Source organism: Suncus etruscus, chromosome 6, assembly GCF_024139225.1.
Source record: "Suncus etruscus isolate mSunEtr1 chromosome 6, mSunEtr1.pri.cur, whole genome shotgun sequence".
Lineage (NCBI taxonomy): Eukaryota > Metazoa > Chordata > Mammalia > Eulipotyphla > Soricidae > Suncus > Suncus etruscus.
Window position 1 is genome coordinate 16,322,450 of NC_064853.1, and position 25,150 is coordinate 16,347,599.

Genomic DNA, 25,150 nt, shown 5'->3' on the forward strand with positions numbered 1-25,150 from the left:
TTCCACAGAAAGAAAAACTGAAATTATCATATACCAACACCTGTATGATAATTCTAACTCTGGTTCAGAGACAATTATAAACAGAAGGGGACTGGATAGACTGTCCATGTCTACCCAGTCAAACTAAAGGGCCTGTGGTAGCCCTTTAATTTGAGGCCTGACACCAAATGATTCCTAAGAATTGCCAGGTGGCCCTTGAGCTATACAGTCCAGAGGATATTATAAGACAGTCAGAGATACACAGAGAAACTTGGAAGAAATCTGATCTCTCCTATGACAGTAAGAATCAATTCTGCATCTTCCTTGAAATTTGAATCTTTTCTTGGTCCACTCTTCACCATTTTGAATAATATTTATTCCTCCAAGGCATTTATTCACATACCAGTTTAGTTTGTTTCTTCTTGTTCATATTATTTATCAATATTTAAATTATCATACTATTTTTCATTTTCTGCTTCCTAAGAGATAAGCTCAATGATAGCCCAAAGGTAAAGCACTTGCCTTGTACACAGCTCATCCAGGATCATCCTAAGTACTGCTAGGAGTTATCCTTGAGCCAACTCAGGGGTAAGCCTTGCGATTTACTGTGTGTGGCCCAAGCCCCCTATCCTGCATGCAATTAAGCCCCCCACCCCCCAAAAAGATAAGCACATCAAAAGAAAAGATGTTGTTTTCTGCTGCCTTTCCAAACCTGTAATAATACCTGCCCACTGACAACAGCCACTAAATAAACATTTTTTTTTTTTTTTTTGGTTTTTTTTTGGGCCACACCCGGCATTGCTCAGGGGTTACTCCTGGCTGTCTGCTCAGAAATAGCTCCTGGCAGGCACGGGGGACCATATGGGACACCAGGATTCGAACCAACCACCTTTGGTTCTGGATCGGCTGCTTGCAAGGCAAACACCGCTGTGCTATCTCTCCGGGCCCAAATAAACATTTCTTGACTAGATAGTTTAAGAAAAATTTCTTCCCCTTGGGACAATAAGAACCTGCTAAAAATAGTGAATCAATCTACTTTAAGTTTTGAATAGTTGTATAGAATATTCATTTAATAAATAAAGCCACAGGAAAAGCCCACAGGACCCACTTAGTAAAGAAGTCTAGAGGTTTTAGGTTCAAGTACATTTAAATTGTGAACCATCTTAAAAACTCATACAGGTCACATTCTTCCAGGAAAGATTAGAAGCACATCCACTGGGATATTAAATGGAATGAGAAATGTACTCAGGGAAAGATAATATTGGGAGAGAATGACTAAAGAAGAAAAGTCATAGTCTAAATAGGCTTGCTGGGAATGAGGAGATGTTCAGAGGGCTGGAGCATAAGATTGGCAGGAGCCCTGAGTTTGGGAAAAGCATGGAACTCTGGGAAAAAAAATCACTGGGCTCCCAGCTGGAAGAAGCCCCAAGCCAAGAACATCAAAACCAAATAGGAGAAGCTATTTAATAGTCTTCTGCAGTCAGTGTAGGTCAAGCTCCTTTTTGAGCTATGCTAAAAGCACTGAGCATGTCTTACACATGTGAACACATCTGCATGGGACTTGGGGGAAGGGTCTGCCACTGCACCCTCTTGTGGTATCAGAGAGATATTCACCAGATCATCCCAACCACCTGCATAGTTCCTGTGTTCCCATCTTTATTCCCAAAAAGATGTTGTTTCAGCTTAAAGCATATCAAGTGATATGAATGATACCTTCATAGCTTTAGTAATAATATTAAAAACTGCAGTGTCTAAAAGGAATAAAGAAAGTGAAAAAGAGAGAGAAAGAGAGAGAGAGAAAGAGAGGGAGAGATGTCTACCATAGAGGCAAGCAGGGGAAAGGATGGGAGGGAAACTGAGGACACTGGTGAAAAATGTGCACATCTTGAAAGGATAAATGTTGAATATTGTGTGCCTGAAACTCAATCATGAACAACATTATAATTGTGTGTCTCACAGTGATTTGATCAAATAATTTTCATATTTAAAAGGGTTTTTTTTTTTTTGGTCACACCCGGCAGCACTCTAGGGTTACCCCTGCCTCTATGCTCAGATATTGCCCCTGGCAGGCACAGGAGACCATATGGGACGCCGGGATTTGAACCACCATCCTTCTGCATGAAAGGCAAACGTCTTACCTCCATGCTATCTCTCCAGCCCCTATTTAAAAGGTTTTTAAAAGAAACAAAACAATTCTGTCCCTTTGCACCCACTTTGTTTTTGTTCGATACCCAGCAATGGTTGGGGTGTTCTAGACTCTTTGTCTTGGTGTGACCTGCTGGTAGTATTCAGGAGATTATATGTAGTACCAAAGATTTGATCCAAGGTTACCCCCATGCCAGGCAAGTGAATTAAGCCCTGTTCTATCTCTCTGGTCCCTACAGTCCTTACTTCTGCAGAGCTGAAGTTTTCAGAAACAATAAGGATTACAGTCTTTGGAGTAAAGTGCCTGGGTGTAAGTCCTGGTTCCCATTTGTCAGCTGTGAATTTTGGACATGCGCTTTCATTTCTCTGTGAAGTTTTTCTGTGTGTGTAACCCAAGACTTCCTAAAGTTCGGCTGGCTACATGAATAATTATTCAGGAAGTTTTTGGCATGTGGTGACCCAGAGAACTTACTCTCATGATAGGTTCTTTCTACTCTTTTCCTCAGAAGATTTTCTCACTCAATCTCATACCAGGTTACTTCCAGACATCACCTGTCCCCACAGAGATGAGAAAGTGGGACCCAAGAAGAGGTCATTTAACTTGTTCCTGACCTCCCAACTAAGAAATGAAACTAAGATGAAAATGGCCAAAGTAACATGACTAGCCTCGTCTTCCCAACAACCACGCAAATAGATTGTTCTAGAACTCAGATGTCAGGTCTCAGGAGCACATTGATAAGGATAACTCTCCTGCAGCCCTCCCTGTTTTGAAACTACCACAGACACACCCAGGAGTAACATCTCTTTGTACATGGGAGATATCACATTCTGCTCCCATGTTTTGTTTGGTTGTTTTAGGATCACGGACTGATGCAATGGTACTTATAGAGTGATGCAGTGGTACTTGTAGGACCAGGTGGTGCTTGGGATTGAACCTGTGTCTCTGAAGCCAAGCTGTGTTTCTCTCTGTTGAGTATCTGCCCAGCTTATTTCTGTCTTTGTTATATTCCTTCCGGACTGGTGATCACCAGAAAGAAGCTAGTCTTTATTCACTTCATGGCAGATTCACTTCACTCTCAATAAAAGGTAGTTTTCATGCCAAATTTTGTGGAAAAATTAAAGAAAAATTATGCACAAGAAAGTAGTCTGTAAAACTTCAGGGTGCTATGGAGGCAGCTAAGTAGACATGAGGTATCAGAGATAGAACTGGGGGTGTCTGTATGTTACAGATACACTTCTGCTCTTTGGGGTATTTTCCTGGCTAAAAAAAAAACCCTTCTTTTTTAAAAGACAGAGATTCAGGGACTGGAGAGATAGCACAGCGGTAGAGCGTTTGCCTTGCATGCAGCACATCCAGGATAGATGGTGGTTCGAATCCTGGCATCCCATATGGTCTCCTGTGCCTGCCAGGAGCGATTTCTGAGTGCAGAGCCAGGAGTAACACCTGAGCACCAATGGGGAGGGCCTTGGACATGTAGGTTTGATCCCTGGCATCCCATATGATCACCTGAGTCTGTCAGGAGTAATTTCTGAGTGCAGAGCCAGGAGTAACTTCTGAACACCACCAGATGTGGCCCCAAAATCAACCCCCACAAAAAACAAACAAACAACAAAAAAAACAAATCTAAAACATCAACAAAAACAAAGAGATTCAACTATTTTATTTTAGCAGTCATAATATTTGGTATTTAAGCCATGTAAAATTTTGACTTTTAGGGATTGGAGTGATAGCATAGCAGGTAGGGCGCTTGCCTTAATCCAGGTAAGATCCCCAGCAACCATATATGGTCCCCCCCCCCCCAGCCCACCAGGAGTGATCTCTGAATGCAGACCTAGGAGTAACCCCTAAGCACCACTTGGTGTGGCCCCCAAACAAAATAAAACAACAACAACAACAACAGCAACCTAAAAAGGCTTTAAGTATTACTATTCTATGCAACAATCATCACAATCTAATTCCTGAACCTTTTCCTCTTACCTAAAAGTAATTACCTTTGCTACAGCAACCAAGTCTAACTGCATGTTTTACATGTACAAAAGAAATACAAATTCTTTTCAAGAGAGCCTCATTCAACATACACATAAAAATATCTTTGATACAGCTAGTGCAAAGAAAACCGTGAAAGAATGTCTAGAAGAACCATGACTTGATGGGGCTTGTCAAATCTGGCATTAGCAACATCACCAACTGAGCAGGGTAAGTTCTCAAAAGCTGACAACTTCATCCAGCTCAGATTTAAAGGTCCAATTCTAATTTCCATGACTTAGTATTTCTGTATGTAAATCCAAGTCAGATTGGAGAGGGTAGCAATAACTGTGCCCAACTCATTGGCCTTTGATAGTCACAATAATATTTTCTTCATGTGAACAAGAAAAACTTTGGCAGAGAAAACACCACCATTCAGGAGATGTCAGTTTTCTTTGCCAACAGGAAATATTTCTGCATGCTAAAAGCCCCCAACACTGGCCTGTAAAGTTACCACAATCCTGAAAGCATCATTGAGTAAATTCTACATCCACCCCCAATGAAGGAAAGGCACTCACTGTTAGTAAATACGGAGTCTTCTTCATTTTCCTCACTGTCATCAGATGGAGCTCGATAGGGTGGAGGCAATTTCATTGGTGGCGGAGCAGCTCCTCGTTTCTGAAGTTGCAAAATTGAGAGAAGAGTCAGTATTGTTTGCATGACTGCCCCTTGTTCAAAGATTAATAGAAGAAAAAGGTAATCTGGAAATATTTGGAGCTCACCCAACTGGAGTCAGATCATATGGATATTGTATCACAAATGCAATATTTTTATTTTTTAGTTGCTTACTGATAGAGAAAAGTGACTCTATGGGAGCCAGAGTGAGATAGTCCAACGTTGCATGCAGCTAACCCAGATTTCATACCCAGAATTCCATATGGTTATCCAAGTCCACTAGGAGTGATTCCTGAGGGCAGAGCCAGGAGTAACACCTGAGCACTGTTGGGTATGACCCCAAAACAAACCCTAAAAATGTGACTCTGTGATGATAACATGCTAATATACATAAAAGGAATTCATTCAGGAGGCTCACTGGAGATGGCTAAAACCACTCAGAAAACAGCATTTCTTTCGCTGAATGACAAAATATTTCCTTGATGCTGTAAAACTTCATTTTTCTATTGCTAGTCAAATTGAGAGAATAGCTAGCAAGTGAGAGAATTTTCCAAATTGAGCAGAGGTGAAAAAAAAAATCCATCTCAATGGGGCCGGAGCAGTAGTGCAAGCAGTAAGGAGTCTGCCTATCTGCATTAGCCTAGGACGAACCATGGTTCAATCCCCCGGTGTCCCATATGGTCCCCCAAGCCAGGAGCAATTTCTGAGCACATAGCCAGGAGTAACCCCTGAGCATCACTGGGTGTGGCCCAAAAATAAACAAACAAAAAAAGACAACAACAAAAATCCATCTCAAGCATTAATTCTGTAATCATTTTCATTTTCAAGTATAGTACATATTATTTCTTTCTAAAAAATATATAAATATTAAGGTATTGTTTTGTTTTGTTTTGTTTTTTTGGGCCACACACAGTAACGCGGTCCGTCCTAGGCTAGTGCTGGCAAGGCAGACACCTTACCTCTAGCGCCACCACACCGGTCCCATATTAAGGTATTTTTCACATCTATTTTTCACAGTCAAATAACAAATATTTTAGTGTTTCTAGAAAAGATAAATATTTGTGTTTAGCTTTCAAATTTTTCTCTCTCAATATCCTTTAAATTTAAGCACCAAAAGATACAGCACATAAATGAGAACCAACGAAAATCGAATAAAATTCAATCACAGGGTTACCAGTGCAGCATGTAGGCATTTTCTTGAACGCCGTCTGAAAAGGCCAAGCATGGCCCCTTTTAAAGAGAGATTCAAACTGCTAAAGAGAATCCGGAGCTGAGCTTCCCAAGCTCTCTGCAAATATCCAACTAATGGGATTAAGATTCTTTTTATGAGGATTTTAATAAAGTACATTCAATTATGCCTTCCAGGACAAAACCTCTAATGGCAGGATACACTTTGGTAAATGGATGGGCTCTTGCATTACAGCAGTCAGGCAGACAATAAATACCTCCTCAAAAGAAATCATTATTTGAGATTCATCAGGGAGAACTCATTCCCAAATTTATCTAAGACAACGAATGTCCTGCCAAAAGCAGAACTTCATTGACTGTAGAAACTCCAAAAAAGGTATAAAATGCCAGAGTGAGGGGCTGGAGAGATAGCATGGAGGTAGGGCGTTTGCCTTGTATGCAGAAAGATGGTGGTTCTAATCCCAGCATCCCACATGGTCCCCCGAGCCTGCCAGGAGTGGTTTCTGAGCATAGAACCAAAAGTAACCCCATGAGTGCAGCCGGGTATGACCCAAAACCAAAAAGAAAAAAAAATGTCAGAGGGATGAAGATGGAGAAGATACCAGGCAAAGTGCTTAAGAAGCAATGAGCAGGGGCTGGGGCGGTGGCACACAGTAGGGTATTTGCCTTGCACGTGGCTGACCTAGGATGAACCGCAGTTTGATTCCCTAGCGTCATATATGGTCCCTCAAGCCAGGAGTGATTTCTGAGTGCAGAAGCAAGAGTAACCCCCAAGTGTCACTGGGTGTGGTCCCAAAACAAAAAAACAAAAAACAAAACAAAACAAAAAAAGAAGTAATGAGCAAAGACAGAGAGAGACTTGACCACTACTGGGTCTTGAAATTCCTGCTACAAAAGACTTTCCAGGTTTGAAGGAAGAATAATCAAGGCAGATTAATTCCTTCCAGTAAACCTTTTTAAACGGATCATTCTGGGTCAAAGACATTCCTCCAGCAAGGCAGAGTGACAGCTTCTAAAGTCATATTAAGAAATATGAATTTCCTCAGCGGCAATTTTTTCCTTTTATAGACAAGGACATTATTTATGCAACTGATTATGTTCTATCAACAAAAGAATAAAATGAGCATGCCTGAGTGCCTTCTGGCTTACATATGTGCTGCCTGAGACCTGGGACATCATTCTTCCTGTACATGAGAAGAGTGTGGGAGAAGGCAGGGCCAGCCTTTCCCTCCAGCAACACTGGCTGGGACATGGTAGGTACAACCTGATTAGATGCCCACAGCCTCCATGAGAGCACAATACACACAAGTTTGTGAAACTCTCCTCTTTTTTGTTGTTGTTGTTTTTGTTTCTTTGGGGGTCACACCAGGCTGTGCTCAGGGGCTACTCCTGGCTCTATGCTCAGAAATAGCTCCTGGCAGGCTCGGGGAACTATATGGGATACTGGGATTCAAACTACCACCTTCTGCATGCAAGGCAAATGCCCTACCTCTATGTTATCTCTCTGCCCCCCCCCCCTTCTTGAGTACAGTGTCTGGCACAAAGTCAGTCTCCTAAAATATTTGTTGGATGAATGAATAACCGGTCATGATGCAGACACTTTAGACTCCCAGATGCATTAATTTGGACAATGATGGAGGTCTGGAAGAATAGCACAGTGATTTAGAAAGCCTGTGTTGACAAGCATATGGTCCTGAGTTCAAACCCCTGGTATTTCACATGAATGAGTGTGATCCTGATGGCTTTCCTGTTTGCAGTACCCGTCGAGGGCAATGTCTGGCCATGCACTGCAACCAGATCAGTGTAAGCACCAATAGAAAGGGATGTGAACTGTAAGGGCGCAAATGAACTGAAAAGAAATGTGAGTGTCATGGCCAAGAAGTGCAGTACCCATTGAGAGTGTGTGAGCACTGGAACCATCTGGGCAAGCACTACAGACAGAGGGTTCAATCCCCACCAGGCGTATGTGTCAGCACCACTGCTAAAAATGTTTGCAACTCCTACGTTCATAGCAGCGCTCTTTACAATAGCCAGAACCTGGAAGCAACATAGATGACTGACAACAGATGATTGGCTAAAGAAACTGTGGTACACCTATACAATGGAATACGATGCAGCTGTTAGAAAAAAATGAAGTCACAAAATTCGCCTATACATGGATGGATATGGAGATTATTATGTTGAATGAAATGAGTCGGACTGAGAGAAAGAAACACAAGACAGTCTCACTCATATGTAGGATTTAAGAAAAACAAAAGACAGTATGGTAATAGTACCCAGAAATAATGATGAGATGAGGGCTAGAAGAACCAGCCCATGATCTGAAGCTTAATACAAAGAGTGGTAAGCACAGTTAGAGAAGCAACTACACTAACAGCTACCATGACAATAATAAAGAGAGAAATATGATGCCTGTCTCAAAGACAGGGAGGAAGTGGGAGAGGAGGGAAATGGGGGACAATGGTGGTGAGAAAGTTGCACTGGTAAGAGGGGGTGCATTTTATGGCTGAAATCCAATTACGAACACTTATGAATCATGATGCTTAAAGAAATTATTAAAAACAATAAAAATACGTGCAAGTGGCCAGTGGGGTGAGTCGGTTCCAGCCCATCTCAACATCACTAGCCACAACCACAATGAAGGGAAAGACGAGGAGAAGGTGAGAGAATTGAAACAAAAAAGAAAGCAACAAAGCAAATGATTCTTGGCCTACTGCACTACATTATTAATGTTCCCTGGCATGGAAGCAATTTTTAAACATTCCTACAAATAGGATAACTCTGAAGGTCATGGTTTTATTGCCTATTAAAAAAAGTTAACCAGCTTGGAATTTAAATATGAGGCCTTCTTTCTTTCAGCATCTATAAATGCTTCTCTCCCCAATTCTCTCTGATCTAAGCTATTTTGGTGGTTCCCCTTCACTAGTGAGTTAAATAATTGCTGGCATTTATAGCATATAGAGAGGTTTTTTGTTTGTTTGTTTTGGGGCTACACCCAGAAATGCTCAAGGGTTACTCCAGGTTCGGCACTCTGAAATTACTCCTGGCAGTGATCAGAGACCCATACCTGGAATGGAACCTGGATTTGCAGAATGCAAGGCAGGCACTCTCTCCACTATGCTATTGCTTGAGCTCCACACCTGCATGAGGCTATACCATAAGCAGCCCCCAAACACTGCTAAGTGTGCACCCTCCAAAACTACACACACATACAATAATCAGAGCATGCATCTTGAGACATGCTTTTTTTCTTTATTTCTTTTTTTTTTTTTTTTTTTGGTTTTTGGATCACACCTGGTGACGCTCAGGCGTTACTCCTGACTATGTGCTCAGAAATCGCCTTTGGCTTGGGGGATCATATGGGACACTGAGGGATCAAACCGCAGTCTGTCCTAAGCTAGCGTGTGCAAGGCAAATGCCTTACCACCTGCGCCACCGCTCCAGCCCTAGCAACATGCTATTTGTCATCAGAGGGGACATAAGAGATTATTTTAGTCTCAGCAAAAATGCCTTTATAGGATCCTCTTAGTCCCAGAGGCCAGCAAAGTCCAATTTTTCTTGGTGAAGGATGATACACGTCTAAACATCAGACTTATTGCTGTTCAATTTAATCAACATGGAATAAAATAAAATGTACCTATTTTAGTGCTCACTTGGAACACAAACATTTTTATAAGATTAATCTCATGTGTTTAAGAACAGGGCTGGATACTGCTTTTTCATTTGGATAATAAAGTACAGCAAAGGAAGGTACCAAAAAGAGGATTGCTTCCTTTCCAGCATCTCCCAGTTGTGAACAGAGGCCTCACTCCTTTATGAGAAGAAGCAGATGAAGGAACACTGAAGGAATACTTAGAAAGAAAATGCTGCTGTTATCAATATCTAGTGAGCGTATTTGTGAGTTGTGCTGATCTATAGTTAGAGAATGTGACACACGTTACGAAAATCAAACGGAAAAAGTTGAAGAGATAGTACAGTGGGCAGCGTGCTTGCAATTGGTATGGGTTCAACATCCCTTCCTAAGAGAAGATCACTGAGGACAGAGCCAGGAGTAAGCCCTGAACATTGCTGGATGTAGAATCAAAATAAAAAGAAAAGCATGTGATAAAAGAGCAAAAAAGGAGAAAATTAGGATTTTATCAGGAGCTGTATGCCGATCCTGTTTTTTTTTTTTTTGTTTGTTTGTTTTGTTTTTTGTTTTTGGGTCACACCTGGCAGCACTCAGGGGTTACTCTTGGCTTCATGCTCAGAAATCACTCCTGGCAGGCTCGGGGGACCATATGGGATGCTGGGATTCGAACCACCATCCTTCTGCGTCTAAGGCAAATGCCTTACCGCTGTGCTATCTCTCTGGCCCCGCTGATCTTGTTTTTACTGTATTTTTCTTCATCCTTTTCCTCTCCCTCCTCCTCCTCATCATCATACCCTCTCCCCCCCCCCTTGTTACTGGGTACCAGTGTTCCAAAAACTGAGCCTTTCCATACCTGCAGACCAACACCTGTCCTGCACACAGGTCTATAAACCAGAAGTAACACTCAAGGCAGTAGACTGCTGGTTTTCAACCTTTCTACATCTCTGCACTGGCAGCAGTCCATGTACTGCCCTAAAGTAATGAGATTAATGAATGGAGCTGACCCTTTCAAACCCATTGTGTGAATCTTTGTGTCTTGTCCCCAGAATCGTGGTAAAGCAGCTATTGTTGAGTTCCATAGTGTTTGCTCTGCTGTCTCAGCATGCAAACTCCAGGATGCAGGGACTGCTGGTTTGGCCCTCAGACTTCTATGCAGGATACTGAGATGTGACTCATATATAACTGCATACATTTAATGTATTTAATGTTAGTCTATTTCCACAATCCAAATGATGAACATAATCATCACCCTCAGAAATGTGTCTCTTTTTCGGGGACCAGAGAGATAGCACAGTGGTAAAGTGTTTGCCTTGCACGCTGCAGACCCAGGACTGACCTGGGTTTGATTCCTGGTATCCCATATGGTCCTCCCCTAAACTAGGAGTGATTTCTGACCACAGAGCCAGGAGTGCTGCCAGGTATGGCCCCCCAAAACAAAACAAAACAAAACATGTGTCTCTTTTTGGTTTTATTTTTAGGTTATACCTGGCGGTGTTTGTGGGGCTATTCCCGCTTCAGTACTTGAGGGTTCCTTCTGGAGGTACTCAGGGAACCCTGTGATGCTAGGAATCCAGTCAAGAACCCCTGCATGTAAAGCAAAAGTTTTCTCACTGCCTGTGTTTGTCTCTTTTCAATCCCTTCATCCCATGACTTTCCTTATTCCCCTATTCTCCTGAACTCCTAATCTCCAACCTCTTCTTATAGGTCACACTTTTCTAGACATGAATATTAATATAATCACACCGTTTATATAGTGATAGTTAAGAGTTCCTCTTGTTCCAAGCATTCAGTCACAGTCAGGTAAAAGGAGAAGTGAATCCCTCTCCACCCAAAATTGCTGCGAATATCAAATCCACTTGTGGAAGTGGAGAGCGAAGTCTGCAAGCAAAAATTTGCAATCTCTTTATAACTAATATTTCTACAAGCAATAACCTTGGACTTCTAGAGTCACTATTTCAGTAACTGTGTTTGTTAAAAAATCCCCCCAAACCAATCATAGAGCCCTAAGCAACTCACTGTTGATCTGTATATATCTTTGTGATTGAGATCAGAACTCAAAGATGACCAATGAGGTTAAAAACAAAAAACAATGGCATAATTTGGTAAGCAGCTTACTATACCTTTTTCTTATTCTTTCAAAAGTCATTCCCCTGAAAGTTTAATAGGCTTCTCTGTACCTATTTGTAGATTAAGTTTTTTCAAGGATTAAAATCCATTCTAGCCTTTTCAATTTTTTCATATGGTCAAGCCTTTACAATGGATGAACTCAAAAGAAAACACCTCCAGTGAACAGAATCTTTTTTTTGTTTTTGTTTTTGTTTTTGTTTTGTTTTTGGGCCACACCCGGTGTTTCTCAGGAGTTACTCCTGGCTGTCTGCTCAGAAATAGCTCCTGGCAGGCACGGGGGACCATATGGGACACCGGGATTCAAACCAACCACCTTTGGTCCTGGATCAGCTGGTTGCAAGGCAAATGCCGCTATGCTATCTCTCCAGGCCCCAGTGAACAGAATCTTGATCACAGAAGACAGCAGGGATAGTTCTCAGCCTTGGTTTTAACTTGAGGTGAAAGGAAAGAAAAATAATAGCTATTTCCTGAGAACTCCTTCCAAGCCCAGGTATAGCCAGCTAGGAACCTGGAATGCATACTGTGTGTAACTCAAAAATTTCCCAATCCAAATACCAGGCAAGTTCAAAGGAAAAGTTGCATCATCTAAGATACATTAGATAAAATAGATGTTAAGATATTACTAAAAAGATATTACTCAAGGGCTGGAGTGGTGGCACAAGCGGTAAGGCTTTTGCCTTGCATGTGGCTGACCCAGGATGAACGTTGGTTTGATCCCCTGGCGTCCCTTATGGTCCATCAAGTCAGGAGCAATTTCTGAGCACATAGTCAGGAGTAACCCCTGAGTGTCACCAGATATGGCCCCAAAAAGCAAAAATAACTATATACATATTACTCAAAACCAAAACAAAACAGCTCCCAAATGCCACATATTAATAACAGTGTTATTTCTCTATATAGATATAAAAATGTAAATGTGTGTATATGTGTATATCTAATGATTACCTTGAAAAAAATTTTCCTAATGATGATAATAATAACATAATATGAGCACCAAGAGGTATAGCAACTTGTCTTCCAGGCATAAACTTGTTGAGGCCAACAGTTTATTTCTGTGTTTTTGTTTGTTTATTCTGGAACCACATCTGGCAATGCTCAGGAGGTATTCCTGGCTCTGCTTTTAGGAATTACTCCTGGTGGGCTCAAGAGACCATATAGGGGGCCAGCGAGGTGGTGCTAGAGGTAAGATATCTGCCTTGCAAGCGCTAGCCAAGGAAAGATCGCAACCGCGGTTCGATCCCCCGGCGTCCCATATGGTCATCCCAAGCCAGGGGCAATTTCTGAGCGCTTAGCCAGGAGTAACCCCTGAGCATCAAACAGGTGTGGCCTGAAAAACAAAAAACAAAAACAAAAACAAAAACAAAACAAAAAAAAGAGAGGGAGAGAGACCATACAGAATGCTGGGATCAAATCCAGGTCAGAGACTTGCAAGGCAAACCTTACATTTTATGCTATGACTCTGGCCCAAGGGGCCAACAGTTTACTCCTTGGCACTACCCCACCTGCCTGAGTGTAATCCCAAATTGAGACCCCTAGTGCAAAAATAGTATGTAATCCCTGCCACCCCACAACCAAGTATGTGTGGTACTGCAACTGAAAGTGTGAGAGTCCCAGCAAGCACTAAGACCAAGTATGTGTTTCCCTGGTGATGGAATAGCTGAGTACCATGACTCAAGTGTGCATCTATTGAGCACCCTCACCTAGGAACCACCCAAGAACAGGGTCATCACAGTAGCCAATAGTGTGTAATTTTGCTTGTCAGAACCAACCAGGAGGGAAAGGAATGGGAAGGAGGTTGGTGAAAAATAATCACCTAAAACACTCCCCAAAAGTAAATATATTGACTTCTAGATAACTCAGGTCATTAGTTTGCCTAACTGGCTCTGTACAAAATCCTTTATTCAATAGTTAGATGGGAGTAATTCTCTCTCTCTCTCTTTTTTTTTTTTTTTTTTGCCTGTTCCTGGCAGCTCTGGGCCCGAGACCTTGGGCAGGCCTTGGGCAGACAGACCTGCTTTCTGTTCGCCTCGTTTGACACCACGTCCGCCAGTTGCAAGGTGGACGGGCAACACAGAAGCAGGTAATTCTTTTTTCTTTTCTTTTTATTTTTTTAATTATCTTTATTTAAACACCGTGATCACAAATATGATTGTAGTTGAATGATTTCAGTCATGTTTTTGTTTTTTTTTTTGGGGGGGGGGGCACACCCATTTGATGCTCAGGGGTTACTCCTGGCTAAGCACTCAGAAATTGTCCCTGACTTGGGGGGACCATATGGGACGCCGGGGGATCGAACCGCAGTCCTTCCTTGGCTAGCACTTGCAAGGCTTACCTCTAGCGCCACCTCACCGGCCCCTGATTTCAGTCATGTAAAGAGCACCTCCCCTTCACCAGTGCAACATTCCCAGCACCAATGTCCCGAATCTCCCTCCTCCCCACCCCACCCCACCCACACCTGTACTCGAGACAGGCTTTCTACTTCCCTCATTCATTCACACTGTTAGGATAGTTCTCAATGTAGTTATTTCTCTAACTGCACTCATCACTCTTTGTGGTGAGCTTCATGTCATGAGCTGCACCATCTCTTTTATATTATTGTAAAAATGTCTTTCATTTTTCTTAAAACCCATAGATGAGTGAGACCATTCTGCATTTTTCTCTATCTCTCTGACTTATTTCACTCAGCATAATAGATTCATGTACATCCATGTATAGGAAAATTTCATGACTTCATCTCTCCTGACAGCTGCATAATATTCCATTGTGTATATATACCACAGTTTAACCATTCATCTGTTGAAGGGCATCTTGGTTGTTTCCAGAGTCTGGCTATTGTAAATAGCGCTGCAATGAATATAAGTGTGAGGAAGGGATTTTTGTATTGTATTTTTGTATTCCTTTGGTATATCCCTAGGAGTGGTATAGCTGGATCGTATGGGAGCTCAATTTCCAGTTTTTGGAGGAATCTCCATATCGCTTTACATAAAGGTTGGACTAGATGGCATTCCCACCAGCAGTGAAAAAGAGTTCCTTTCTCTCCACATTCTCACCAGCACTGCTTGTTCTCATTCTTTGTGATGTGTGTCAATCACTGTGGTATGAGGTGGTACCTCATCATTGTTTTGATTTGCATCTCTCTGACGATTAGTGATGTGGAGCATCTTTTCATGTGCCTTTTAGCCATTTGCATTTCTTCTTTTACAAAGTGTCTGTTCATTTCTTCTCCCAACTTTTTGATGGGATTAGATGTTCTTTTTCTTGTAAATTTCTGTCAGTACCTTGTATATTTTGGATATTAGTCCTTTATCTAATGGATATTGGGTGAATAATTTCTCCCACTCAGTGGGTGGCTTTTGTATTCTAGGCACTATCTCCTTTGAGATGCAGAAGCTTCTCAGCTTAATATAGTCCCATCTGTTTATCTCTGCTTCCACTTGTTTGGAAAGTGCTGTTTCTTCCTTAAAGATGCCTTTAGTCTCAATTTATTTATTTATTTAGGTTTTGGGGCCACACCCCATGGCACTCAGGGGTCACTCCTGACTCGGTGCTTAGAAATTGCTCCTGGCAGGCTTGGGGGATCACGTAGGATGCCAGGAATCAAACCCAAGTCCATCCAGGGTCAGACACATGCAAGGCAAATGCCCTACTGCTGTGCTATCACTCTGACCCTGAGACAGTCAGTCATTCTACTAAATCAGAAAAATATATTTAGGGGTTGGAGAGATAGCCTGGAGGTATGGCACTTGCCTTGCATGGAGAAGGACGGTGGTTCAAATTCCAGTATCCCATATGGTCCATCGAGCCTGCTAGGAGTGATTTCTGAGTATACAGCCAGGAGTAACCTTTTTGATGTGACCCAAAAAACCAATATATATATTGGTTCCAACTAATTAAGAGTGTAACATACAAGCCAGATTCATTATGATGAAATATGACAGAAACTAATAAAACTGAGTCTGCAAAATATTTATATAAAATTTTTAAATTCACTTCTAAATAAACTTGGATTAAATAAAGAAATCATGCTAGGAGCTATATAAAAAGAGCTTAGTATTGAACAATAGAAATTTGACTTAAAATCCTGGCATGCAGAGAAAGAGAAATATTACAAGGGTATTTATATTTTTAAGTGACTATTTTTGAAAAATAAAAGGCTAAAAAATTATGAACTTTACAAGTAGGTAAGAATCTCAGCAGGAATAAATGAGAATAACCACAAAGAAAGCAAAAAAAAAAATGATGTGAACAAAATCAAGAAGAATAAAAATACAACAAAGAAACTAATATAGTTTAAAAGTTAAAGTTGTCCTAAAGGGAAATTAAGTGGAAAATTGCTTTCATGACTGAATAAGAAATAATAATAATAATAATAATAATAATAATAATAATAATAATAATAATAATGATAAAAGAGTCAAGGTAGGGCACTGGCCTCACATGTGTGAAGTCGGGGTTCAATCCCCAGAATCACCAAAACAGAATTAAAATACAACAACAAACCCCTACATTCGATTGAAAAAGGACTACTATGGGTAAAGCAAAAATAGTATAGGAGAATGTAGGAACAACTTTTATGTCAACCAATATAAAAAGTTAACAATATTAATAGCCCTAGCATAGAGTTAATATCCAAAACTGATCCTAGAAAAAAGAAATAGTAAGACTTTAATAACTTATAAGGAACTGATTTGGTATTTTGGCTTTTCTGGCATAGAAAATATAGACCCATTATTACTTTATATGATTATTAAAACTTTTAAAGAATATATAACTATAATCTCAGAGAAACTAATAAGAAAAAAAAACTACTTTAATTTCAATAGTCTCAAAGAACTGGTCTGATAAGAAAGTACATAAATGGAAAAATCCTTGACCATCTCAATCAAGGCAAGGACCTTAGTCCCTGCACTATCTCTGTGTCTTCTGCACTCTAACTTTCCTTTGCTTTTTCTTTCTTTCCTTTCTTTCATTTTTTTCTTTTCTTTTCTTTTCTTTTCTTTTTTCTTGGCCATACCCAGTGGCAGCACTCAGGTGTTACTCCTGGCTCTGTGCTCAGAAATCCCTCCTGGCAGACTTGGAGGACCATACATGATGCTGGAGATTGAACCAGGTGGGCTACATGTAAAGCAAACATCCTACCTGCTATGCTATCTGTCGTTGCACCAGATTTCTTTATTTAGTAAAAGAGTATACTATTATAAGATGTCAAATACATTAAAGTCAAATTTATCTTTATACATTAGCAGTGAATAGAAAATGGAACATTTAAAGATCATTTAAAGGTAAGAAAAGAAGCCAGATCACTCAAAGGACCAAGCACAGGTTTTTCCAAGCAGGAATCTCGGGTTCAATCAGTGGCAATACACGGTCCTCTGCACATCACCAGGAGCAATCCCCAAGCACAGAGCCTGGTGGTGTTGACCCTGAACACAACTGGATATGGACTAAAAACCAAAAGAAAGAAAAACCAAAACTGAAGGAAAGGAAGGAAGGAAGGAAGGAAGGAAGGAAGGAAGGAAGGAAGGAAGGAAGGAAGGAAGGAAGGAAGGAAGGAAGGAAGGAAGGAAGGAAAATAAAATCAACCACCACCACAACAAAAAATATATATACATATATATAAGACTGCCTAGAAATACAACACCTTTTAGGTAAAAATAGTAAACATCTAAAAAAATTGAAAGCAGAATTTCATGAATAGATATATACTGTTAACAGATAAGAAGTCTCGCTATCATAAAGATGCTATTTCTTCCTATATTAACTTATATGTTGGACAAAATTTCAAAAACCTATTTCAAATATATACAGAGTAGAAAAAGGATACAATGAAGATATTTCTAAACAAAAACAAGGGGCCAGAATGGTAGCATGGAGGTAGGGCGTTTGCCTTGCATGTTGAAGGATGGTGGTTCGAATCCCAGTGTCCCATCCATATGGTCCCCCGAGCCTGCCAGGAGCGATTTCTGGGCGTAGAGCCAGGAGGAACCCCTGAGTGCTGCTGGGTGTGACCCAAAATCCAAAAAAAAAAACAAACCAACACCCAAAAAACAAAACAAAACAAAAACCCACAGAAGAAGAAGTATGTCAAGAAAATTGCTCTAGCAGAAAATAAAATTCATAATTGAGCCTGAAGAGCGTGAGCAGTCATGCACCATGTTGGGCTGGACCATTGGAAGAGACAACAGGCACAATGGAAGATGATGGAGAACATGGGCAAAGCAGGGGGGCAATCAGCTTCCTGGGAAGAGAAATGATACATGTCTGCCAATAACATGCAGGTGAATTAACTCCACTAGAAAAAAGTGGAAAGACGGGAAAAGATGATTCATTCTGGTCAACAGTAAGAAATGTTTCTTAGGGGCCAGCAAGGTGGCGCTAGAGGTAAGGTGTCTGCCTTGCAAGCACTAGCCAAGGAAGGACCACGGTTCGATCCCCTGGTGTCCCATATGGTCCTCCCAAGCCAGGCGCAATTTCTGAGCACTTAGCCAGGAGTAATCCCTGAGCATCAAACGGGTGTGGCCTGAAAAAAAAAAAAAAAGAAATGTTTCTTCAGCAGAGATGTCCTTTGAGCTGGTATTGGAGGAAGAAAAGCAATCTTCTAGGTCAGTGGTGGACAACCTGTGGCTTGGTAGCCACATGTGGCTCTTTACACTTTTAATTTGGCTCTTCTGTGTGCCGGGGGGCCGCTCCAGAAGTCAGGACTCTGCTCCTAGCCTTTGTCAGTGCGCACCCTCAAAATAGGCTCTCAAAATAAATTTCAATCGTGGTTTTGGCGAGATTTGGCTCAGTTGAAAAAAAAGGTTGCCGACCACTGTTCTAGACAAATAATGTGAGAAGTGAACTTGGAGCCAAGGTAACAGTAAAACCAATGCCTTGAGTGCTATTTCCTGGGAGAACACAAACTATCAGTCAACTGGATAAGAAAGACAAAGATGACCAGGAACTTGGGTACTTAAAGACATACAAAGATACACCTATCTACTCCTGGCTTCTGACCTGTGTCTGTGCCTGAGAAGTTTTGTTCACTGTATGGAAAGATAAAAAAATGTTTTTCTATCTTATTATTCAGATTTGCTAAAGGAAGGCAAAAACATTTCTTTAAAGGCAAAGAGATTTAGGTTACCTTTTCTCTCTTTTGTTGGATGCCTTGGTCTTGGTTACCAGTAGTTTTGTTAGTCTTGTTCTGCGCATTTGGGAGGATCTAATATAAAAAGGCACACAGAAAAAAAAAAAAAGAAAGAAAGAAAAAGAAAGCATTTAAATGTTGCAGTAACTTCATTTCTCAATATTTTTTTCTTAGTTTATTTTGGGGAGGGAGACACAGCAATGTCCGGGGGTTACTCCTGACTCTGTGCTCAGAAATTATTCCTGGCAGGGGTCGGAGTGATAGGATAGTGGTAGGGAGTTTGCCTTGCATGTGGCCAATACAGGATGAACCTTGTTTCAATCCCCAGCGTCCCATATGGTCCCCAGAGCCAGGAGCGATTTCTGAGCACATAGTCAGGAGTTAACCCTGAGCATCGCCAGGTGTAGCCCCAAAACAAAACCAAAAGAAAAAGAAAATAAAATTATTCCTGGCAGGTTCAGGGGACCACATGGGATGCCAGGGATTGAATCTGGGTTGGCTGTGTGCAAGGTAAATACCCTATCTGCTGTGCTATGACTCCATTAACTCAATATTTTATTCTTAACTAACTCTGTGACTTCATTGAAAATGTAAATGGCATGAAAAGTACAATTTAAGGCAAACAATGCGTGTGCATGTGAGTGGGTTTACGCATGTGTTGTATATGTTTGTGTGTGCACACAAATGCAGGCCATATCATAAAAGAGCCAGAATCAAGTCACAACCTTGGACATACAGACTCAGAAAAAGAAAGTGTAGAAAACTGAAAAGAAGGTCATAATATTGATCGCCATCCAAATACCTGATTTTTGTAAAACATGAGGGGCGTTCTCTAAGTTAATTCCTAGGTCATAGGAGGCCCCATTAATGGGATATATTTATCTTCATCATTATCGTACCCCAGTTTGTCTTGTAGTACATTTGATCACACTCAATAAATATTTCATGATCACCGTTAGCATAAAGATGAAATACAACCCTATTTACATCATGAGATAGAATCTGCTTAATGAAACTGGAATTTACTGTTATTTATCCCTTAAAACCTGGGTACTGAGAAGGGTTGAACACATTACAGCTGCATTCAATAAATATTTATACATAAATAAAACAGTTCAATCTATACAAATGATTTTAATTTTGGATGGTACCAAAAGCTTAGATTACTTCTTGGCTCATCTTTTTTGGAAAGTTATATAGTCTCTTAGGAAAATACAAAATCATTAGGATATTTCATTTGTTTTAGGGTCACATTTAACCATATTCTTATTCTAGATTCTGTTCTCAGGGGTCACTCCTGATAGTGATTTTGGGCCTGCAACCAGGGTCAGCTGCAGGCAAGGCAAGCATCATACTCCTGTATTATTTCTTTGGCCATCATTCACAATTTGGGGAGGGGGGTTGGGCCACATCTAGCAGCACTCAGGGGTCACTCCTGGCTCTGTGGTCAGAAATCACTCCTGGAGATTCCTCCAAAAACTGGAAATTGAGCTCTCATACGATTCAGCTATACCACTCCTAGGGATATACCCTAGGAACATAAAAATACAATACAAAAATCCCTTCCTCACACCTATATTTGTTGCAGCGCTATTTATAATAGCCAGACTCTGGAAACAGCCAAGATGCCCTTCAACAGATGAATGGCTAAAGAAGCTGTGGTACATATACACAATGGAATATTATGCAGTCATTAGGAGAGATGAAGTCATGAAATTTTCCTATACATGGATGTACATGGAATCTATTATGCTAAGTGAAATAAGTCAGAGGGAGAGAGAGAAACGCAGAATAGTCTCACTCATCTATGGGTTTGAAGAAAAATAAAAGACATTTTTGCAGTAATTTCCAGAGACAAAAAAGAAGAGGGCTGGAAGATCCAGCTGACTACATGAAGCTCACCACAAAGTGTGATGAGTGTTGTTAGAGAAATAACTACAATGAGAACTCTCATAACAATGTGAATGATTGAGGGAAGTAGAAGCCTGTCTAGAATACAGGTGTGGGTGTGGTGGGGAGGAGGGAGATCTGAGAAATTGGTGGTGCTAATGTTGCACTGGTGAAGGGGGGTGTTCTTTATATGACTGAAATCATTCAACCACAATCTTATTTGTAATCATGGTGATTAAATAAAGATAATTAAAAAAAAAAAAGAAATCGTTCCTGGCAGGCTTGGGGGATCAACCCACGTCTTGGTCAGCACATGCAAGGCAAATGCACGACCGCTGTGCTATTGCTCTAGCCCCTATCATTAACAATTTTTTGTTTGTTTTTTGGGGTCACACCCAGCAGCACTCAAGGGTTACTACTGGCTCTGCACTCAGAAATCATTCTTGGCTCAGGGAACCATTTGGGATGCCAGGGAAATCAAACCCACATTCATCCTGGGTCAGCCATGTGCAAGACAAACACCTCACCACTGTGCTACTACTCCAGCCCACATTAATGATTTAAGGTTCCTCAGAGGACTAATCCAAATAATGTTGATATAAAAGCTGATGGTCAATCTGAAGAATAAGAGAAAAATTATTTTTCTTTTCTAAAATGAGAAAAAATTTTTGTTCTTGCCTTTAATAATTAACAAACAAATCAACAAATTACTTTTTTTTTGTTTTGTTTTTTGGGCCACACCCTGTAATGCTTAGGGGTTACTCCTGGCTATGCACTCAGAAATCGCTCCTGGCTCGAGGAACATTATGGGAAGCTGGGATGGAACCAAAGTCTGTCCTGAATCTGCCATGTGCAAGACCCTACCACTGTGCTATTGCTCTGCCCCAACAAATTCTTTCTTCTAAATGCAATGCAAAAAGCATTTTCCTGGAGCCAGAGAGACACTACAGTGGCTAAAGTCATTTGCTTGGATGTGGCCAAGTCAGATTTAATCCCCATATCATGTGTGATCTTCTGAGCCTCACCAGGAGGAATTCCTGGACACCAAGTCAGGAGTAAGCCCTGAGCATAACCAGGTGCCAAGAGTGAAACTCAATGTTTACTCCTGTTTTGCTTTGGCTCCCCCAAACAAAGAAAAGGATGGAACAAAAAGATGCATTCTCTTGATTTTCAACATACAGTCTAAAGAAGCAAATTTTAGGAAAAAATCAGAAAGTCTCAGAAATGTTTCACTTAAGTACAAAACAGTTTTTAATATTTATCTAATATGTCCTGGATTAAAATATAAAAACTGATGAATTTATATGAGTTTGTTGTCTTTAAGAATCTTAAAATACAGGCCGGAGAGATAGCACAGCGGTAGAGTGTTTGCTTTGCACACAGCCATTCCAGGATGGATGGTGGTTTGAACCCCGGTTTTCCATATGGTCCCCAGAGCCTGCCAGGAGCTATTTCTGAGTGCACAGCCAGGAGTAACCCGAGTGCTGCCAGGTGTGATCCAAAAACCAAAAAAAAAAAAAACCAACCAAACAAAACAAAACAAAAAAAACCTTAAAATACCAGAGTATTAGTATAGCAGGTAGGGAGCTTGCTTTTATGCAGCAGACCAGATTTTGATCTCTGGCATCCCATACAGTCCCATGAGCACATCCAGGAGTAATTCCTGCCAGGAGAAAACCCTGAGTATTGTTGGGTATGATTCAGAAACAAAACCAAAAAGAATCTAGAAATACTTTTCTGTGCAAACCAACAAAACATCAGAAGCTTTGGAAGCATGTCAGTTGCTATTCATTTTGCTTTTACTGTTCCCCCCCCCCCCCGCCCCAAGCAGCAATATTTCTGCATTGGCAGAAATGAGAAGGACACAAGGTTCACTCATAATTCTACATCGTTAAGAAAAGTAGAGAAGAGCATATTTCTTGTAGTGGAAAAAATGTTTGGGAATAGTTAGTATGCAGAATGTACTGGTGTTATGAAACAGTATTAGGGAACTACAAATGAAATACAGTGTGAGAGAGAGAGAGAGAGAAAGAGAGAGAGAGAGAGAAAAGAGAGAGAGAACACAGGGTTTAAGACTCTTTCTTTGCATGCACCTTCTATAGCACCTTAAATAGTCCCCAAGCATCACTAGAAGTGATCCCTTTGGCCCCAAACTCCCTTCAAAGCCCCCTTCTTGCTCAAAAAAAGGAACATAGAATTTAAAAAACAACATATAAAGATCAATTTAATGAGCTGAAGGAATACATTTTTAACATGAATAAAATATAGCTTGTATTAAGTAGAAGATATTTTGGTATAGGCTTTCTAAAACAAACAAATACCCCTTATACAAATTAAAACAGTGTAAACCAATTTCTATTTTCAAATTAATATTTACTAGGACATTCTTTTTTTTTTTTTTTGGTTTTTGGGCCACACCCGGTGGTGCTCAGGGGTTACTCCTGGCTGTCTGCTCAGAAATAGCTCCTGGCAGGCACGGGGGACCATATGGGACACCGGGATTCGAACCAACCATCTTAGGTCCTGGATTGGCTGCTTGCAAGGTAAACACTGCTATGCTATCTCTCTGGGCCCATTACTAGGTGGGTACACATTCCAAGTGGGTACACATATGTCTTTTTGGTATCTGAAAATGTAATTGAGAAATTTGGGAGAAAAACCTTAAAGTGGTAATGTATTAGTGATAATCCTAAAGAACTATTCAAAAAAAAATACACAGTAAAATTCAACTCAAAGAAAAGTACAAATAGAATGATCATCACTCAGATTGTGGTGATGATGGAGAATTTTTTTTTTTTTTTTTGGTTTTTGGGCCACACCCGGCGGTGCTCAGGGGTTACTCCTGGCTGTCTGCTCAGAAATAGCTCTTGGCAGGCACAGGGGACCATATGGGACACCGGGATTTGAACCAAGCACCGTTGGTCCTGGATTGACTGCTTGCAAGGCAAACGCCGCTGTGCTATCTCTCCGGGCCCGATGATGGAGAATTTCTATGTGACTGATGTTGCTTTTCACATAGGAAATAACCTCTCATAAAATTCTGGAGGAAATTTTCAAAGTTTAATATAAACTGGTAAAAGTTATTGCCTCTCAATTTTGGGGGTTGTAAGCACACCTTGTATGCTCAGAAAGTTATTCCTGGCAGGGCTCAGGGAACCATATGAAATCTATGTTCACCACACATAAGGCAAGAGTCCTACCCACTGTACCATCTCTCTAGTCCCTATTGCCTCTAATTTCTAGACCTGAAATGATCAGTTCCACTTGGACGAATAAGTAGGTCAAAGAGCACAATATTGCCAAGACAGGAAATTTGATTCCAATCATCACCTTCTTCAAGAGCAACCCCTTTGTGCCCTGTGTACTAAAAAAACAATGGAACAAGGCATGGACAGAATAATTAACATATATTAATATATTTTCTTGGCTGGAAGCACAGATAGAACCAATGCTTGAAAAACTGAATGCACAATAAGACTGTCTATAACAACTGCATGGGAGAAAGCCCAGAACAACACTAGAGGGATTCTCCATTTCTTTTTTGTTTCGTTCTTGTTTTTTATTTTTGGGCCACACCCGGTTATACTCAGGGGTTACTCCTGGCTATGCGCTCAGAAGTTGCTCCTGATTTGGGGGACCATAAGGGGATGCCAGGGGGATTGAACTGAGGTCTGTCTTAAGTTAGAGCCAGCAAGGCAGACATGCCTTACAGCTCCGCACAACTGCTCTGGCCCCAGGATTTTCCATTTCTGAATGGTGGGAAAAAAATTGTACTGCTCTTGTCAACCATATGAAAATTCCACCACAGCTCAGCACCAAAGGCTAAACCGAGAGCTTGACCTTTTAAGTTGATTTTATAGCCTATTTACATGCATGCTTTGAAATTATTTTTCAACAGGGCACACACAAAAATATGTAATTTGATTGGCTTATCGCATCTGTGAGCCATTTCTTTGCAAGTATTATTTGGCAAGAAATTAGGTTGAGTTTCCTATTAAGTTCAGTTTCCAGAAATAAAGAGATGCTTGATTTTTTTCTCTCAATATTTTAAGTATAATACTGGACTGCAGGGGCCAAAGAGATAGTATAGCAGGAAAGGCAGACCTGGGTTTGTCTAATCTGTGGCACTGAATCCTTAAGTTTCACTAAAAGTGATTCTTGGGCACAGAGCCAGGAGTAAGCCCTGAGTATTATGGGTGTGGCCTCCAAACCAAGCCAAACCAAACCAAACCAAGCCAAACCAATAAAACTGGATGGCAAAAAAATCATGAATTTGGGGCCAGTGAGGTGGTGCAAATGGTAGGGCATTTGCCTTGCATGCACTAACCTGGGACAGACCACGGTTCGATCCCCAGGCATCCCGTATGATCCTCCAAGCCAGAGGCGATTTCTGAGCACATCGCCAGGAGTAGCCCCTGAACAT

The 25,150-nt window shown here is 40.9% G+C and overlaps 1 protein-coding gene and 1 pseudogene across 1 annotated transcript in view; both read right to left on the minus strand.

The window, feature by feature from the left end:
* Window positions 1-25,150, minus strand: part of PATJ (PATJ crumbs cell polarity complex component) — a 367,443-nt gene that overhangs the window by 192,258 nt on the left and 150,035 nt on the right. Inside the window, exons 26-27 of the mRNA XM_049774382.1 lie at window positions 18,835-18,912; window positions 4,669-4,768 (exon numbers count right to left, since the gene is read on the minus strand). Coding sequence (XP_049630339.1) covers window positions 4,669-4,768; window positions 18,835-18,912 — 178 coding nt within the window. The remainder of the gene's footprint in view (window positions 1-4,668; window positions 4,769-18,834; window positions 18,913-25,150) is intronic.
* Window positions 13,667-13,790, minus strand: LOC126012482 (uncharacterized; annotated as a pseudogene).